Source organism: Cibotium barometz, chromosome 46, assembly GCF_041138505.1.
Source record: "Cibotium barometz isolate CiBa-2024 chromosome 46, ASM4113850v1, whole genome shotgun sequence".
Lineage (NCBI taxonomy): Eukaryota > Viridiplantae > Streptophyta > Polypodiopsida > Cyatheales > Cibotiaceae > Cibotium > Cibotium barometz.
The window spans coordinates 27,131,522-27,151,914 of NC_141091.1; the positions used below are offsets into that span (position 1 = coordinate 27,131,522).

The 20,393-nt window shown below is 45.2% G+C and overlaps 1 protein-coding gene across 2 annotated transcripts in view; it reads right to left on the reverse strand.

Annotated features, from left to right (window-relative positions):
* The window catches only part of LOC147612080 (uncharacterized), a 108,345-nt gene that overhangs the window by 75,187 nt on the left and 12,765 nt on the right, over positions 1-20,393 (reverse strand). The window contains exons 2-3 of one of the 2 annotated variants that reach the window (XM_086783947.1): positions 17,522-17,621; positions 17,293-17,401 (exon numbers count right to left, since the gene is read on the reverse strand). In XM_086783947.1, coding sequence (XP_086640073.1) covers positions 17,293-17,401; positions 17,522-17,621 — 209 coding nt within the window. Of the gene's footprint in view, positions 1-17,292; positions 17,402-17,521; positions 17,634-20,393 lie in introns of both variants that reach the window. The other variant, XM_086783946.1, reaches the window with a different exon arrangement.

Below are 20,393 nucleotides of genomic sequence, written 5' to 3' on the forward strand. Positions count from 1 at the left end.
CTATGGAAAGTGAATTCCCCGGGGTTCCATATCTTCTCTAACACTCCCAAGTCTCTTCGACTCTTCTAATGATCTTAGGGTCCTCGACCAAGCTGTCACGGATTCGGACACTCTGCTACCACTCTAGTCTCCAAACATCCTCCAAGAAAAGTACAACTGACAAAATGATCTGACAACGTGGTGCCTGCGAGAATACCATCTGTCAATGCGCGAGAGGTTCGTCCATGCATCCTCTGGTCTGAGATAGAGAAGCAAAGGCTTCCTCTGGCGTTTAGTCAAACTCTGGTAAGTGCCAAGGATCCTATCCTCTTAGGGAGAGGACCAGGTCCTCCCAAGCCGTGTACTCACTCCCAATGATTGCATCACAGCCTCCCCCCTGCTCGTCCTCTAGGTCCTCCAACATGTTAAAATCTCCACTTGTGCACCAAAAATCAGCCTGGGGAAGAGCATGTCTCACTTGGGGCGAGAACTCGGTCTACCCCACCACCCTATTGGGGCCATAATGTTGAGGAGAACCCACTGGGTCCTCCCCAACCCTGACTATAATCCATTGCGCCCTCCCCTGAACAATGATGCCTAAATCCAGCACCAATGGAAGCGTCTGCTCATTAATCAAAATGCACACCCCTTCCTCATTCCGCTCAAGGCCAAAAGCTAGGGACCAAAAGGTATGGATGCGTCCAGGTAAAATCTTCCCCCCATTTGTGGGTACACCCTGCCAAAAGGTGATATTCCTGTCATTTTGCCTGCAAGAGCGCAGTGGATCCTTCTTATGCAGGGTACTACACGCATTGGTATTCTCAACCTCTATGCTCCGAACCATAGAGGTGAGAGGATTGCCTTTTGGAAATCTCTCACTACATTGATGCCTCTTGCCGACCATTGGATTATTGGTGGGGATTTTAACATGGTTGAGATGCCAACGGATAAAAGAGGTGGACATGAGGGCTTGGTGCATCCTCTTGAAAGAGCGTCTTGGGAGAGGTTTATACTCTCCATTCATGGTAGAGATTGTTGGCATGAGGATGACATTTTGAGGAGTCCATCCACACTTCTTTATTCATGGTCTAACAGGAGAAGAGATGTAGGGTGTATCTATGCATGGTTAGACAGATTTTATGTGGATGATTGGGTGCTTGACAGAGGTGGACATACTTTGATTGCTACAGGCTCCTCCAAATCGGATCATTGCCCAGTGGTTTTATGTATTAGAGATCCGAATTGCCATGGATCAGCACCCCATGTACGCATCCTTGATCATTTGTTTTCAGATGCAGAACTATCACGTCGTATGCTTGATATTTAAAGATCTCAAGACTTCCTACAGGCCTCTCAAAGCCTAGCCTCTGCTCTCTGTGATATTAGTGACTTTTATCACACATGTGCCCTGTCTAAGAGGCAAAAGGCCTTGGACTTGGCTGCCTTGTAGAAAGAGCACGAGAAACATCCTCATGCTCAATGGGTTGCAGATTCTTTATGTACTGTTAGAGCAGAACTTCATCACTCTCTTGAGCAGCGTGCGGAGTACCGTTTCCATGCCCAAGAATCCTTTTGGACACAGATGGGTGGCAGATGTAACAAACATTTCTTTGCTTCTCACGGCCCATCTCATGCCAGAGATAGTGTCAGGGAGTTGCAGGATTCACATGGCACTCTTCACTCAGATCCTCTTACGGTTAGACAGATTGCCACCGATTTCTATTGCCAGCTTCTTAGTGCTGAGCCGCATTCTGATATGAGACACACGGCACAGAGGAAGGTTTGGAATGCATTGCCACATTTGATCACTGAGGAGATGTGTGCCACTTTGGATGCCCCTTTTTCTATGCAGGAGTTCAGTAATGCTCTTCATGCCTTACCTCATGGTAAGTGTCCAGGGGAGGATGGCCTCTCCCCTGTTTTTTTCACTACTTTTTGGGATGAGATTGGGGCTGAGATAACATCGGCTTTGCAGAAGATGTGGGACACACGTTCTATGCCTTCTTCTCTCACTAAGGGGCTTATTTATCTTATTCCTAAGAGCGGGGATAAGACATTGATTGGCCAGTGGAGACCTATCACCTTACTTGGGACTGCCTATAAGATTCTTGCTAAGGCAGTGAGCATCAGGTTGCAGCCAATTTTGCAGGATGTAATTCATGATACCCAGAATGGAATCTTACACGGCAAGAGCATCTTTGATAACATTTTCTCGTTTTGGGAGGCCGTCGAATGGGCTAAAGCGAGCAATCAGCCCTTAGCCATTCTGCTCTTGGATTTTGAGAAAGCCTATGATAGAGTGGATTGGGACTTCCTTGAGGGTACTCTTAGTCATATGGGCTTCTCTCAGAGATGGATCAAGGGAGTTTCATGCATATATCGTGATGCCCACAGTAGAGTTCTTGCTTGCGGTGATAGAGGAGAGCGGTTTCAGATTTCTCGCTCAGTACGACAGGGCTGTCCATTAGCCCCTTTATTATATATCATAGTTGCAGAGGCCATGAGCATCTTTCTCCGCTCCACTGCTGGTATTTCAGGATTGAGGTTGCCTCTTCGTAGTCATGAAGAGTTGGTTGACTCTGAGTAAGCTGATGACACAGCCCTGTTTTTGGAGGCTTCACATATATGCTTATGTTCCTTCCGGGTAGCACTAGAGGAGTTCTGTTTGGCAGCAGGGGCACTATTTAATTGGCACAAATCTGTTGGTTTTTGGGTTAGTGATTCACCGAGAGTTGATTGGGGTGCAGAGCTTGGTTTTACTTGGATCAGCAAAGGATGCACTGCTAGATATTTGGGATGCCAAGTTGGGATTGATATTTCTCCTGCACAGCAGTTTGCTCCGGTACTTATGAGTATCCGGAAGAAGCTCCTCCATTGGAGCTCCAGGAGATTAGATTTAGCCTCCAGAGCTTTGGTGGCTAATCAGGTTTTACTTGCCTCAGCTTGGTTTATTGTGTCTTGTTGGTGTTTCTCTCGTGCGTGCATTGGCCAATTGCGGAGATTGATCCGCAATTTTCTCTGGTCGGGCTTGGATGGCACCTCAGACACTCGTGCCAGGGTAGCTTGGCTCACAGTTATTCAACCCAAAAGAGAGGGGGGCTTGAATATTATCGATCCGGATATTCAGTGCAGGGCGTTGCTTTGCAAACTTGTGGTCAGAGGTTTCCTACCAGGCACTGAACCGTGGAAGGATTTTTTCTTCTCTCAGATTTCCAAATGTACACCCAAGGTCGGGAGAGACTGGATGCCCAACACACGTTTTTTGTTCACAGAGGCTGATATTAGGGCACCATCTTCCCCTCTTATTGCAGCCATTGTCAGAGCATGGAGAAGCATGAGATATTTTTTGCGACAAAGGCTTCCTAGGTCTTTGGACGAGGCTGACCGATAACCTATTATGTGGAACGAGTTCATTAGGGATGAGGCTGGTCGGTCACTTGGTGCATCTCGTTATATGCAATGGTCAGGATGGGAGAGATGCGCATACACAGTTCTTGCATGGAATACCTTTAAGAGTCTTCCGGAGGATCGGAGAGTTGCATCCACTCAGCATCTTAGGGGCTCTCGCATTCGTATTGATCAGATTGATGCAGCTATTCTGCATGAGTGGCTTTCTGGGACCTTTCACGGAGACTATCATCCGAGCTGGCTGGGAGTTTTTTCGAGGATAGGCATACCTCTGCAGGTCATTGCTCTCCCAGGCCAGGAGGATACAGATTTCCTCATTTATTCTATCATGCCTAGTGGGAGATTGAGGAGATGTAGTATGGAGGAGATCATACCAAATACTAGGCTTAGTCCAGTGAGGATTGCTGGTCACTCACGGAAGCACTGGTTCACTGACCCTTCTCCTCACATAGTGACTCATGGCTCTTGGTGTTTGTGGCTATATGGTGGCAGTCCTGTCAGATATCTTCGGTGGGATCCAGGAGAGTGGGAGTGGATTAATGCCTTCGATCCTTTGAAAAGCCTTCCTTTTTTCAGTTTCATTGTTCGGAATGCCAGGCTTCTCCTCACTCGACAAATGCATAGGATCCCTACTCTCAGGCCTCATTGGGAGAGCTATGATATTTCTCCAGTGATACAGCGCAGATATTGGCATAGATTTTGGCACTCATACATAAGGAGCCAGATCTCTCATTTCTTTTGGTTATTCTTACATGGTGGTCTCCCCACTAATCAGTGGAGATCAATTTTCGGTGTAGCACCTTCCTGTCCTAGATGTGCGGCAGATTCTAAGTCCATACAACATTGTCTATGGGGATGCAGCATTGCACAGCAGATTTGGGGTCCTGTAGCCCAACTTATGGGCAAATTGAGTGGCCGAGCCATGCATGTGACTGGGGGGGGGGGGGTAGTTGCTTGGCTCTCCCAGTTCGGTCCACAACTTTTTTATGAGAGCAGTGATACAGATTTTGTTTTTTTCATTCGTAGAGGTATTGCCCAGCATGATTTATTGTAGGATGTTCCTCACTCTGATTATACACCCCCTAGACAAAGGATTGACACCAGTTGGGAGATTATTGCCAGTATTACAGCATGGCAGATTTGGAGAGCTAGATGCACAGAGGCTCTTGAGGGTGTCGAGATTTTTGGGTCTCAGTGCATTAGTACTATATGGGGTGATATCATCCACACTCTTATGGCTACTTGGGCTCGCATTCAGGGGCCCTCTCGTTCTGCGCAAGCGAAGCGTGTGATATTTATGCGGGAATGGGACCATGGCATCTTCTTTTCCTCTAGTACCACAAGTCTTACATAGCATCATGATGCTCCTTAGTGGTTGAAATCACCTTACATATTGGGGTGATTCTATTCTCTTCCGGCTTTTAGCTGTGTATGTTTTTCTCATACTTAATAGAAGTCTCTTTCTATTTTTTTTTAAAAAAAAGATGTTCTTGCACGAACAAAAGATTAACTGGGCCTCCTACATGCTCTTTGAAGCTCCTGAAGAAGCACTCCTCTTCTGTAGTGGAAGTGCCCCCTACCCCCTCCCCCAATCCTGTGAACATTCCAAGAGACGATCCACATAACTAAGGATGGGGAGAGTGGGACCTCCTCATGGCAACCTCTCCACAGATGGTCTTCGGGGTCGGTCTGGGGGGAATATTCACAGTCTAACCAGGTCTAGATGTGGGCCACGTGATCCCTGATCCTGTCCTCCATAAAGCTCCACTCCGCTCTAGCCCTGCAATATGCCTACTCTGTGCTCCATCCGTCGCAATAAAGGAAGCAGAGGAAGGGCCTCAAGAGGACAGTGACTACCACATGGAGGAACACATACAATATCATCTCCAAGCTTGGGGCGTCAATGTTTCCATCCTGACATGGAGGCAGGAGCCTACTAACTCCATGCGGGCCAGGACCCAAAAGTGGGTGACGATGTGAACTAGATTGCTATCTCCCAGATGTTGAGCTAGGGAGATTGCCTGGGAGTGAAGGCAGACTCGCAATCCTACTCTCTAGGCAGAGTGACAATCCCACTCTCTGCTAGGGGTGACACTGAGAGGAAAACATTTAACAGAAAACAGCGCTTGGAGCCCAACCTTGTAGGCATATGCTCACTTATGGTAGTGCTATGTGTGAACAGGGCTTAACCAAGGGCACTTTTTCCCATGTCGTTTTTCCCCTTGGATATCAAGTGTGAAAGGACACTGGTAACATATAATATTTTGTACTTCTATATTATATAGATGTGGCACACATGCAAGGGTTGACTTGCATTTTGTGGATACCACACTTTTGGCTCTCTCTCTCTCTCTCTCTCTCTCTCATTTCTGTGTGAGCTTCTCTATCCTGCACCTAACCCTAATGTGCAAGTTTGTGTGTGTGAGTGTGTGAGTCCAACACCAACAATTGGTATCAGAGCAAGGAGCTGGCCCTGGGATTCTGCCCTTGGAGGAAAACCTGCAAAATTCCGTCGCCCTGCGAGTTTCCGTCGCCGGCGCTTCCGTTGCTGCTCCGCCGTCCGACCACCAGAAACCGACGGCACTAGTGGGGAGCCCACCACTGCCGCTCAGCCCACTGGCGGCACCTCCCTCTGCAGCCGGCAGCGACAGTGCTGCGAGGACTGCCTCCGCCCGTCACAGACCTATTCCGGCTGCCCCACCGTCGTTGCTCCGTTTCGGCCGCCCTGCATCGCCTCCCATCCGACGACCTCCGTCACTGCTCCGTTACGGTCGCCGTCGCTGCTCCGCACGTGCCCTGCTCACGACTCCAACCCGTTCGGGCTTCCCTGCGGCCTCCGTCTCAAGCTCGATGCTCGCCCTGCTCCTATCGCCTCCATCCCCTGTTCGTGCCCAGCGCCTCCGTCCCCTGTTGGTCACACCAGCAAGCCCACGGAGCGACCTGTACTGCCGCGTACGAGGACCACGTGTGCTCCTCCTCGTCGACTCTCCAGCTCTAGCGGCTCCCTCCAATGGTTGCGCCTGGCTGTAGGCCCCTCAACGTACGTGCCTGTCTGCTCCCCGCCTAGCACCTGCTTCACACGTGCTGCCCTTGCCTGAAGATTTTGCAGACACTACATTGCATGTGGTAAAGGGTTCATGCGATTTGGGGGATTTCTCAATTTCAGGACAAATTAATAAAAGTGGGCATGTTGCTTTGCTTGCAATTTGGGGGTTTTCAAAATTGAGGTCAAAATCAGCAAATTGAACCTCTTTCAGTTGCAGAAATTTGGGGCTTTTGTGAAAATTGGCCAATTAAATGCACATTGAAGCGATTGGAGTGCATAAAAGTTGGGGATTTTCAGATTGGAGCATGTAATTGGGCATCACAACTGTGATTTGTCGCGTATGTATACACATTGTGTGTAATTGGACAATTTGGTGCAGGTTTACACTTGCTTTGGTTTGCAGGCATACATTTGCACAGGACATTTGGTTGCCTGGCAGTACACATTGGTGCTTGGTTTGCTTGCAGGTATATTTTGTTGACATGGCACAAAATGCTACAGATGTATTTGGTGTCTCACCCAGGAGGACAAGTTGGATGGATCTAACTACTCCCTCTGGAGTTTCATGATCCGTAATTTGCTGGTAGCCAAAGGGCTTTGGGGCATCGTGTGTGGTGATGACACACGCCCACTTACCATACAGCCAGCCACGCCTCAAAGGGGAGGTGCTCAAAGAGCTCCTGATGTAGAACCTGCTCCCACACAAGAGCAGAAGAGATGGGACTCTAGACATGCACAGGCCATGTCATTGATAGCCCTTTCAGTGAAAAGGACTATTATTCCGCACATTCGTTCTTGCAAGACATCGAAGCTTGCATGGGACACATTGGAAGCAATGTATCAGGTACGCAACGAGGCAAGAGTTACCTACTTGAAGAGGCAATTGGATCTTCTTTCTATGGATGAGGGTGACTCCATGGCAGATCATCTCACCAAAGTGAAAGATTTGCAGGAACAATTGCTCAACATTGATGAGGTTATCCCGCACAAATAGATGTTCACCAATACTCTTCATTCTTTACCACCTTCCTACTTGGGCTTTCACACCTCTCTCAACCTCTCAATGAGAAGAGGTGGTGATCCCGTCACTTTTGAAGAGCTGGTGGGTTTACTCTTGCAGGAAGAGCCAACAAGAGCAAACTTATCGAGCAACCGTGGTGGAGACAAGGTATTTACAGCCGAGGATAAGGGTAAAGCAAAGAGCTTTAAGCATGGGGGACAATAGTCTAGCAAGGCTGGTCATGGACAGCCCTCTTCTGGTGGTGAAAAGTCTGACAAAGCAAAGAGCTTTAAGCATGGGGGACAATAGTCTAGCAAGGCTGGTCATGGACAGCCCTCTTCTGGTGGTGAAAAGTCTGACAAAGGGGATGCAAACAAGCCCAAAAAGAAGGACAAATGTCACTACTGCCATAAGCCTGGACACTACATCAGTGAATGTAGGAAGCGGATTGCAAAAGAGAAAAGGAAAGAAGCAGGCAATGCAGTAGCAGACTCTTCTGATGACAAAGCACAGCAATCAGCTTATGTAATCCCAGAAGAGTACACTTTTTTGGTCACATGCACTAGTGACACACCAAGTACTTCAGTCCACTGATATGTCTTGCATTGCATCTGACAGACAGAATGCATCATGGTATTTTGATAGTGGTGCTTCCAGCCACATCACTTCATGCAAAGATGTATTTCAGCGCTTGGTTTATACTTCAAATGGCCGCACTATATCATGTGCAAATCATACCACATATCCAGTAAAGGGAATTGGAAATGTCATACTTATTGCAGCCAATGGTGCCAATATATGTATGAAAAATGTATTGTATGTTCCAGGGATAAAGAAAAATCTGCTCTCCGTCTCAGCCATAAACGACCAAGGTTTAAAGGTTGAATTTGAAGACGGGAAGTATTTGGTAAAAGATGTTGGGGTAAAGGCACTGTGCCCACCCTTATAGTGTGTACAAGCCCATAAGTTATAGTACACATAGTGCACTTAGTACATTAAGAATTAGGGTTAGGTTAATTCATGCGGGAGACATACAAAAGACCCATCAAAGGGTTATGAAATAGTCACTTCTGGAACACGATACAAAGGCTTGTATAAGCTGGACAACTATGACAAGCGTACTTATGATGCAAATACAGTGGCTGCCCACACTCCTGCTATGCATGATGCAGAGCTATGGCATGCTCGTTTTGGGTATGTAAATTTTCGGAGTTTGATGCTTTTGCAGAAGCATCATATGGCTGATAATATGCCGCCTCTTGAGTCTCCACCAAGACATGTATGTGAGGGGTGTATTTTCGGAAAGATGCAACGAAAACCATTCCCCAAAGATGGAGCTGTTAGAGCTGAAAGTAAATTACAGCTCATACATAGTGATGTATGTGGTCCAATGCGGACACCATCCATAGGGGGGCATCTTTACTTCGTCACATTCATTGATGACTACTCCAGGTTTGCTTGGGCTTACCCCTTGAAAGCGAAAGCAGATGTGTCTACATGCTTTCGACACTTTGTAGCAATGGCTGAAAATATGTGTGGATGTAAAGTCCAAACACTCCACTCAGATAGAGATGGAGAATACATGTCAAATGCATTCAAGGATTATATGCTTCAAAAGGACATCAAACACCAATGTACTGTGCCTTATATACTGCAGCAGAATGGTGTAGCTGAAAGGAAAAATAGATCTCTCATGGAGATGGCAAGATGCATGGTGGAAGCTATAATGTGTGCAACTCATGTATTGAACAGGTGTCCAACAAAAGCTTTGAAAACCATTACACCATTTGAGGCTTGGTAAAGCCGAAAGCCAACAGTGGACTATATATGCGTACATTTGGGTGTTTGGCATATTGTGATATGCAGCGGAAGTCTTTGTATTGGTTGATCCTGTCACACAATATGCTCACACCGTCTTCTGTATCCTGAGTTTCGTGAGTTTAGCAATCCATTTCATTTACTTCAAACTTTAAAGAGATGAGAGAGAGATATGAGAACTGTACACCAGATTGGGTCCCGAATTACCCACTGAAGGGCCCCCTATCCCGATAACGAGATAGTATTTGCTTTATTACTTTAGAGAGAATGACTTTGGACTGTAGATAAGCCAAACGCAAGATCTCGGAGGATCGGAGAGCGGCTGATCTGTACACTGCTGTAGAAACACCTCAATGACTTGATCTCGAGCCTATGCACTCCTCCCAAGGGCATGAGGAAGGGCTGCACACCTGAGGCTCAAAGAAGAAGAAGGTGGACTGTTCTACACACTGTTAGAATGCTGAAAACACATATGAATGCTGAGTTACCTTCACCAGATGACTGCTGAATGTGTTGATGATGCAGAGAAGGCTGGACACTGATGCAAACAACTGTTTCAGGGCTGGAAACTGCTGTAGACTGTTGCTTCAGGGCTGGAATCTGCTGTGGACAGAAACGCAGGTGTCTGGAGTGCTGATGGACTGAAACGCAGGTGTCTTGGGGCTGCTGGACAGAAGCTGCAGGGAACTGAGGCTGCTGGACAGAAAAACGCAGAGGTCTTCTACTGTACGGCTGTGCAAAAACGCAGATATGAAGGCTGATTGCTGGCGTTAAACTATGCTGATCTGTGGGCTGAACTGTGGGCATGAACTGATGCTGAATTCAGGGCTGAAAGAGGCTGAAGACAGGCACCTAGGGCTGGGCTGAAGCTATGGATCTCAAGGGGCTGGAGAAGAAAGCTTATGGGCACTAGGGCTGGATTAGTCTTGGGCTGAAAGCAAGAGAGAGGAGAGCTCTTAGCACAATGAAGACTGAATGAGGAAAAGAGGCTCTAGGCAAGCCTATTTATACTAACTGGAGGTTGGTCATTTAATAAAGTTAATATTTATAAATGCCCAATAATGCAAATAATGATAAATAAATACTAATAAATATGGAAAAAATACCAGATAAATCCCAGTAAATTCCCTAAGGCTTTGGGGATGTTCTAAATGATGCACAGGCATATGTATGCATATTATGCAAGATGCAGAGTGCTTTCTGATGCAAACCCTAAGGCTTCTACTGACTCTACATGCATGAATGATTCTCTCCAAGTGGGTTAAGGGACTTGACTGACTGACTGACCCACTAAAGCTGAGGAATGACCTACGTAGCTCGTGCCTGACTTATCCTAGACTGAGGATGTACAATGGGGTCACGGCGTACGACAAATATCATCCTACTGGGTTCTAAAACTGTACAAATGTTGCACTTCTGATGATGAGCCATCTTGTCACCATGCACTGAGTGCAGAGTGCATGTGACACATATGCACATGTGCCAGAACAACTCCGAACAAAGCTAGATGACAAAGCAATGAAATGCATTTTTGTGGGCTACAGCAATGAGAGCAAAGGATACCGTCTTTATAATCCAACTACACGAAGGATTTTTGTCAGTAGAGATGTGGTATTTGCTGAAAATTCAGAACAGCCCATGTACAGCTTGTATAAAAGCAATGATACAGGCATACAGGACATGTTTGATGGACTTTTAACCATTGCAATTAGGGGGGATTCAGATCAGCCAGCCCCTACACAAGAAAATCCTCATGTAGAACATGTAGAACATGTGGAACAGCCAGCCATTCAGCCCCCTTCTATGGAAGAAGTGGAAGATCTTGTCAGGGAAGAGCAAACAGCCATAGACATAGCCAAGTCAGTGCCAAGATGGTTGCTGAAAACTTTGCAAGAAAGCAAACTTGTAGCTCCACTCACAGGTAGAACAAGGGCTAGTTCCAGCCATGCTTTGAATATACATCGTGGGGAGTCTGCATTAGCAATGGGTGGTCTCTTTGATTCAGAAGAGCCTTCTTCTTATGAAGAAGCACATGAGAATGAGCATTGGTTGCAACCTTTGCAAGTTGAAATTTCTTCTATCATGAAGAACAATACATGGGATCTTGTGGAATTGCCTAAAGGCAAGCATGTCATTGGAACAAAGTGGATGTAAAAAGTCAAAAGAAAGTCTGATGGTACTATTGACAGTACAAAGCAAGACTTGTGGCTAAAGGCTACTCCCAGAAAAAGGGAATAGATTATGAAGAGACTTTTGCTCCTACTTCGAGAATGACCACAATAAGATCAATGATTGCATTGGCTGCACATAAAGGATGGAAAGTGCATCAATTGGACATCAAAACTACATTCTTAAATGGGGATTTACAGGAGGAAGTATATGTAAATCAGTCCATTGGTTTTGTAGTTCCTGGTGAGGAACATAAAGTATGCAAGTTACACAAAGCATTGTATGGGTTAAAGCAAGCTCCAAGAGCTTGGTATGATAAGATACATGCTCATCTAACCAGCCAAGGTTATGTGAATAGTCCAGCTGAAAGCACATTGTATGTGAAGAAAACCGATGCCAATATTCTTATAGTCATCTTGTATGTAGATGACATGCTCATTACAGGTACTAGCAAAGCACAAATTTCAGATTTCAAAGCTGATTTGAAAGCTGAATTTGATATGTCAGATTTGGGGCCTTTACACTACTATCTCGGCATACAGTTTATGCATACAGATGATGGCATTGTTATGCAGCAAACTAAGTACATAAAAAGTTTGCTAAAAAGGTTTCACATGGATGAATGTAAGCCCATTTCTACTCCGGTAGAACCAGGTGTACGGCTTACTATGCATGATATTGGAGAGCCTTTTGAGGCCCGCATTTACAGCCAGGCAGTGGGATGCCTCATTTACTTGTGTAACACGAGGCCAGACATATCTTTTGGGGTGTCTTCGTTGAGCAAATTCATGCACAGCCCAAGCACAAAGCATTGGCAAGCAGTCAAACTCATTTTTCGTTATCTTAAGAGTACCCTGGATCTTGGTTTGTTCTATCCCGGGGGGGGCAGCTTGCAGCTTTATGCATACAGTGATTCAAATTGGGCTGGTGATTATGATACCAGGCGATCCACCAGTGGGAATTGTTTTTTTCTTGGCAGTTCATGCATATCTTGGTTGAGTAAAAAGCAACCCACTGTTGCCACATCTACTTGTGAGGCTGAGTACAAGGTAGTCTTCACAGCTACAGTAGATTGTGTATGGTTGAGGAGACTATTGGCTGATCTTCATGAGTGTCAGCAGACACCCACCACCATTCTCGCTGATAGCCAAAGTGCTATGGCCGTGGCACGAAATCCAGTATTTCATGCACGTACCAAGCACATGCAAGGGTTGACTTGCATTTTGTGGATACCACACTTTTGGCTCTCTCTCTCTCTCTCTCTCTCATTTTTGTGTGAGCTTCTCTATCCTGCACCTAACCCTAATGTGCAGGTTTGTGTGTGTGAGTGTGTGAGTCCAACACCAACAAACCTAAAGATGCCCACCTGTGAGAATGTCAAAAGGCAGGCAGGAGCAGAAGGCACCAGAAAAACAATGGAGAAGGTGGGGAAGAGGCAATGGCAGATGAGGGAGGGTGAAAGGCGGCAGGGCAGTGAGACAGGATTGGCTGGATGAGCACGCAGCGGGAGAGGAAGGAGGAGATGGGGTGCACGCGGACCAGCTTGAAGGGGAGAAGGGCAGGGCGAAGAAGAGGCAGAAGCGGAGATGGAGGGAGGAGGCCGGGGGCAAAGTCAGGGACATACGCAACGGAGGACAAAGCCAGGGAGCTGCACACAGGAGGGAGGTGACAGCAAGAAGCAAAGGCGGGAGGGAGGAAGGAGAGGGAGGCGATGGCTATAGCGAGGAAGAGGAGCGAAACGGAGGAGCACAGTCAGGGGGGAGGGCGAAGGAGCGGGAGGGAGGAAGGGCAAAAGGGAGGAAGGAGGGGGAGGCGATGGCTATAGCGAGGAAGAGGGGCGAAACGGAGGAGCACAGTCAGGGGGAGGGCGAAGGAGCGAGAGGGAGGAAGGGCAAAAGGGAGGAAGGAGGGGGAGGCCATGGCTATAGCGAGGAAGAGGGACGAAACGGAGGAGCACAGTCAGGGGGAGGGCAAAGGAACAGGAGGGAGGTGTGCAACAGAGGGGAAACTCCCGCTCAGTACTTTCTGCACTTGACAAGGTGTTGCAATGAATCACCCGTTCTTCAACTCCACTGTAAGGAATGCAAGGAGATCTCTTGCATTTGTTGCATTAAACATGGGTGACTACACACTTCTCTACCTCACAACTCCATTGGTAGATGATATATATGGGTGGGAACCCTTGATTATACAGGCTCAACAGCCATAAGCAATAGATCAGTTAAGAAGGGAGAGGGAATGAGATATTAGCATGTAAATGGCATACTTATGCACACAAAGGACATCAACAGACACACACACACACACATACAGTATATGAGGTTCTAGTGGTTTCAAGTTGATAAAATAAGTAGGATGTGTTGCTAGCTTGTGTGTAAAATAGCCTTTATCCACTGATAACATATGCATAGCATAATGACTCAAACCCAACATATCTATACACACCATGAACATCCACCATTTTCAAACCACACTCCCAAAACTGGCCATGGCTTTGCTAACCCATACTAAGTTCAACACAAAGGTTAGAAGTGATTACACAAGAGGATGCACCCTCACAATACCACGCAATACATCACACAACCAACTAGATTCGTACTCAGGCGACAAGCTTCTTTCACAATACAAGCTCATGAATGAGCAAGCCAAATCAGCACCATAAATTTTTTCTAATGCTAGCCCTTACACTATGATAGGTATGAAAATGATAGTACTCATCTCACAAAAACATCACCAAGCAGGTATATCGCGAGTAGGAGTCAAGATAGCTTCTTCACAAGTTGAGGTTGAAGAGAGTTTAACGAACTCCCCGGGTTTCCATAGTGTTCATCATCTTCATTATCCTCACAAAGAGGTCTTCATCTCATACTTTTGCCTTTTCTCCTGCAGCATCCACTCATCTCTTCGGAGCGAAACCAGAAACATCTCCTTCTCTGCGGTTAGAGGCAGCAACCCAACAATAACACTTCACACACTCTCTGTGCTACCAGCGGTAGTAACCTAATGAAGCATACACACACTCCCTGCTGCTGCAGCAACCCATGAACAATGCACATAAAATGGCGTCGCCAGGCTCTGAGAGCCGGCAGCAGCAAAGACGAAAAACACACACTCACTCTGGCATCGCCAGCCCAGAGGACCGGGGGCAAAACAACTAAAATGAAACACACGAGCCCTGCCAGCTCTGCGGCAGCTAACAAAGCAACACACCACTCTGTGCCAAAGGCGGCAACCTCAACAATATACACACAGTCACACTGGCCTCAGAGGCGGCATCCTCAACCAAAGAAAAAACCCCCCATCACACTCCCTCCGCCATCACCAACCTCAGTGAAATGGCGGCCACAAATACAAAGAATACACACATCAAAAGACTCCCCTAACAGCCACCGCACACCTCTTCTTTATACTGTCAGCGTGTTGAAGAAGTCCTCTGGCGATATCGGGCAATTTCTGGATCCTCGTTCTGCATTTGGCAACCACCACACCCGCCATGCTTTTGCATCCGCCAGCTTCTGTTTGAACCTTTCTTCACTTGTTATTTTATTTCTGCCACCTTTTTTTTAAAGAAAATGGTATTGCATTATTGCCTTTATGCATTATGGCCTTAGGTATTAAGGCCTTTATATATTAAGGCCCTAATACCATGCACACCTTTGATGTTGGTGATGAAGATCTCCGACCGCGTGTGTGCCCTCAACAAGAAACCTCACCCCCTTGGTTTGGTCATCATTATTGATGAAAATTTATCTCAGAACTCTATTATTTTGTATGTACCCTCTGCACCACTGCCACAAGCTCAACCCATGCACTATTCAACACTTCCTTCATACAAGTGGGAGAACCTCATTTTCCGCTCTGCCTTCTATGTACAAAAAAATGGTTCTTGTCCTCCTCAGTGGGTGAGGTGTTGGACATTCCGTGCTATATGAACATGCATCTATATGTACATTTGCCAGAAAACCACACTCAAAAAACTCCCAACAACGTGAGTCATTGCATGACATTGAAATTGGGGATTTTTCTAAAAAATAGTAAAATCATAAAATTAAAGCTTCTGCATTCTCTGAATTTTGGGGCTTTTGCAAAAATTGGCTCTCTGCATCAAACTGGAGCACCTGCAGCATCCAAATTTGGGGCTTTTCCAAATTGAAGCCTTCTACATTGAATTGAAGTCCCCAAAGCACCATTGAAGGCGCAGTGGCATGGAAGTGTCCCATCTTGGTGCATCTAGCATGTTCCACACAGTAATTCTGGCAATAGTTCTACAGATTGTGTCGACTGGTGTAGGCATGACCTGAACTGAGAGATTGGCACCTCATCCAAGTGGCAAAACTCAACTGTGTGACGACATATTTAGATGGCTCTAGAAGAATCTGCTCTCTTATAGAATAGCTGAGGTCCAGACTGGGTAAGCCACTAACATATCCCCAAGCAAGATAAGTGATCAATGATACAAATCTATGAATCAGGCTGTCCATCCCATACTAAATGATCCTTGCCTATGTGCAGTCCCACAAACAATGCTGGATGGTCTCTGTATGTGCTGGGCAACGTAGGCAAGTGGGTTTGTCCCCGAAAATTGCCCTCTATTGGTTAACTGGATCTCCCAGCCGCACCCCCCCCCCCAGATAGAAAGTGAGCAAAATAAAGAGATCTTTCTATTTCTGAGAGATTTTAAAGTCTTCTCCAGAAGCATCTGTGCATGTCTTGTCCAAGAGCTGGTCTCTAGAGGGTCTCCACTGTTTGGACAGAATCTGTAGAGAGTTGTTGAACTGTGGATTGTGAGGATCTTGAGGTTTAGTGTGTGAGTTTCCCTTTTCCAGCTTTAGTAAAGGCTGGTGGTGCCCCTGTTTTGTTCTTTGAGTGTGTTCCAGCATGTGTGGGTGGATGCTGCTACAGAGGACTGCCCTTTTCTTTTCGCCCCAGAACGTAATGATCAAACACCTCATAATTGCACTTGTGGATCCGAGGATGTGCAAACACCTCATAATTGCAATCCAGCCATATAGCCCAATATCTCGCCGAGGCAAAGAAAAGTGCATATTCTTGTAGTCTAGAAGGATATCTTCCAAACATCCAAAACATTTTCCCAAATGTCATGCCAGGAAAGAAAATGGACGGTTCAAAAAATCCCTTGTCAGTGCATGCCCATAGAAAATGATAAGTACTTTAAGTGTGATGATGGCACCGCAAACAATTTGGGGTCGCAATTTTCCGCTTTGCCAGATATTCTCCTACTAGGAGCGTTCCCGTGAGGCCTCTCCAAAGAAAAACTTACTGTTTTAAAGGCAATTTGCTTTGCCATATATTCCTCAAATTACCTTTCCACCAACCTAAGGACTTTTTTATATGCCACACCCGATTTGATTTGCATGTTCCTTTATCCATGGCTTTGAAAGCAGTAATTCTCACACACACACACACACACATAAACAGAGGTTCACAGACACGAGGCGGCACACACACATGAGACTCTGAATCCCAACAGTGACATTGTTTATAATTTGATGACCACTTGAACCAGAGTACACAAAGTAAAGGACTCCTCCACAATCCCGTTCTTCCCTAAGGCTTCTTCTAGCTTATCTTGGAGATTTCAACCATCTTCATGAATTTTCCATGCTTTGCATGGTGTATTTGTACGTTGAGTCTTCCAACTTTTTACACCTCTTTTCATACTTACTATAGAATTGTTTCTTATTTGTTTTTGTTTTTTTTATGCATGCCGTAATGTGTATGCAACATCTGGTAACTCATGTTTATGTGATGCACACAGGATGAGCATCACTTGGCCTTTTTCAGCAGCTTTTTTATCAAACTTACTTTACCTAAGAACATAATATCATGTCATCGAAAATCCAAATCAGACCTTTGTAGCCAAGATTATTTTGTCTCGCGATATTCCTGTTTCTTTAAGCCATCGACCCACATATTCTTCAGATCTCCCCTGAGTTCTTGCATGTTGTGGAACCGGATACCTGAATGGACAGTGGCATTAAGCCCTAAAACTTTCTAAACCACGGCTAAGCATGACCAAACTGCGTTAAATTGTTAGCATTTTTTGGAAAAGATGGCATGATTCTCAACTAAAAACTCACATCTCCGCACTGTCAATGAAGTTGATTCCAAAATCAATTGCCATACTGAGCTGTTTAGCAGCATCTTCAAAAGTATTTCGTTCACCGAAAGTCATGGTACCTGCACACATATCTAAAAGTTCTAGTGTGATATTTAACTAAACAGCACAAATCCTTAATATTTATATAATTATATACCTTCATAAGGTCATAAAAATCTGAACTTACGAATTGAGAGATTTGAGAAAGAAATAATAGTGAAGAAGGACAAAGACAAAAACAAAGCAATTGAAAGATAAAAAATAAATAAACTAACAAACCTAGCTACTAAGGAGAGGAAATCAAAAGATAATATCAAACGAAGACTTTTAATTAAGACATTGACAAAAAACAAACAAACAAACAAACAAAACAAAACAATTACATGAATGAAAGAAACTTTAAAAACTAAAAAATAAAAAATACAAACACAAAAGCATACACACAATTCTTCTTAATAAGAACTTAAACCTTTTGAGCTGAGATACTAAACAACAACACAAAATAGCAAAACAGACAACTATAAACTCTAGACCTAAAGCACTTAAGAGCCAGAATCAAACATTAAGCTAAACTTTTAAAAAGACTTCGACTCAAAAGTGCAACCATTAACTCCGATGTCCGTCCGAACATGAAGTGCAGGTTCATCAACTCTATCATGCATAGCGTGGACAATAAGCTATGACATCTCTACTCACGTCATCAGTGCCCAAGAATAGGTGCAAGTTTGTATAAGGTTAGTCCAAAAGAACATGCTTTATAAAACTAGCGAACTAAGTTTCTATCACATGAGCAAGGTTTCAAACAAAGGGTAATCAAAATCGAGTCAACTATTAGCTGATGCAAATCTTAGAAGAATTTGTATCAAGAATTCAAGACATAGCCCCATTGACCAAGCAACATTATGATCAACATGGTCATATCCAAATTGTGTGCTTGATAAATTGATTCTAAGGTCAATAATGAACAACAAATTCAATGGAAACTTGATTGGCAAGCAAGGATGAAATGCAGAACTGGGGGCTTTTGCACTTTCCCACAGACTTGAACATTAGCCATGGATTTATTAATAATAACCTTAGCTACCCGCATTAGCCTAATTTATCCTAATCTCAGGGCTCCCCTGACCCTTCCGGATTAGGCCACTAATCCGAAGGATTAGCACTAGGTAAATAACATTGAACTATAATTGAAGATGGATTTGTATGTCAAGTGCATCCATGAAATCATACCACCAGACTCTCTGTACTAGAGTGCAAAGATCCTCCTATGTGGCCTCCTCAGATAAAAGCAAGAATGTCTCATTCCCTAACAAGAAGACAAGGGGTGAGGTCATCAAGAAGGCCAATGATCCACAAAAGGATGCCCCTTGGAGAAAAGATCACCAATTTAATACCTTTTGCAAGGCTGCCTCTCCTTGGGTTGGCCTTGGGGCTAGCCTTGGGGCAAGCCCCTACTACATGGATGCAGCTAACATGCTCTAATGACTTCTACTCCGAAGCCTGACATCTACATGCACCTATATGAGGACTACTTGCTGAATTCTCCAAAGTGGGTTAAGAGGCTTGACTTAACATTGACCTGACATACCTCTATGGTGGGGAGACTGACCTACGTAGCTTGTGTCTGGCATGTCGTGGACTGGGGCTCACAAAGGGGTCATGGCATACGACAAAATATCTTATCAAGGTACTACTTTTATACATGTTTCTTGCACTATTGATGAGCCAGTGTGTCACCGTGTACCACAGTGCATGGGTGCACGTGACATTCCCTCCTACTTAGCTTCGTAGCAGGTTCATGGATTCAAGCTAGTCCACCAATAACTGTGGATACTCGAGGAAGAATTCTTTATCTAGCCAAACAGCTTCATGGGTCCCTCGATCTTTGAACTTGGTATAAATTGGCAAAGTCATCGTCCGGAACCATGCTTCCAGCAATGTAGAAGGATCTGCTCAGGCTCTATCAATTCTGTTTCATCAACCATTTCTCGTTGCTGCTTTTCTTTTTGCAATGAAGGTCCGATATAAGGCTTTAACCAAGAGGCGTGGAAGACATTGTGCATCGTCCAACTGTCTGGCAATCTGAGTTGCATGGCGACATCACATAAATTCTTGATAATGGGAAAAGGAACAAAACTCCTAAATGGTAACTTTGGACATCGCTTGTCCACTTGCTTGAGTCTTTGCTTCATGATCCTTAAGTATACCCATTCGCCCTCTTTGAAGTTGAGGTCTCTCCTTGACTTATTTGCCTGTTTGGTATAAGCCTCCTGAGCTTTGGTAAGGCACTCTTTGACTAAATGTCTTGTTGACTTCCAAGGAAGGAGATATCATCCGAGTGATGAAAATCTTCGACCAAAGGCTAGCTCATAAGGAGTTTTGCTGACACTTGATGAGTGTGTGTCATTGAGAATCGCCTGCACCAACGGGAGATAAAGCTCCCATTTCAATTGCTGATCATGGCAATACGCTTTAAGCACATCGAAAGCCAACTGTTTCACCATCGGTCTAGGGATGGAATGCACCGGACAATTGCAATTTGGTACCAAAGTTGTCAAACAAATCTCGCCAGAAGTGAGATGTAAACTTCGGATCCCGATATGAAGTAATGGTCCATGGCAAACCACATAACGGATACCAATGTCGAAGAAAAAGCTGGGCTATATCTTCTATTGTGGCCGTCTATTTGCATGGTATAAGCATACAAAACTTAAAAAATGTGTCAACTATCATACACTGAGTATTCCAAGATCCAGTAGACGCAGGAAGTGGTTAAACGAAATCCATCAAAATGTCGTAAAATAGACCCTCAGGAACGGGTGATGGCTGAAGCAACCCTGCCTGTTTGGTGT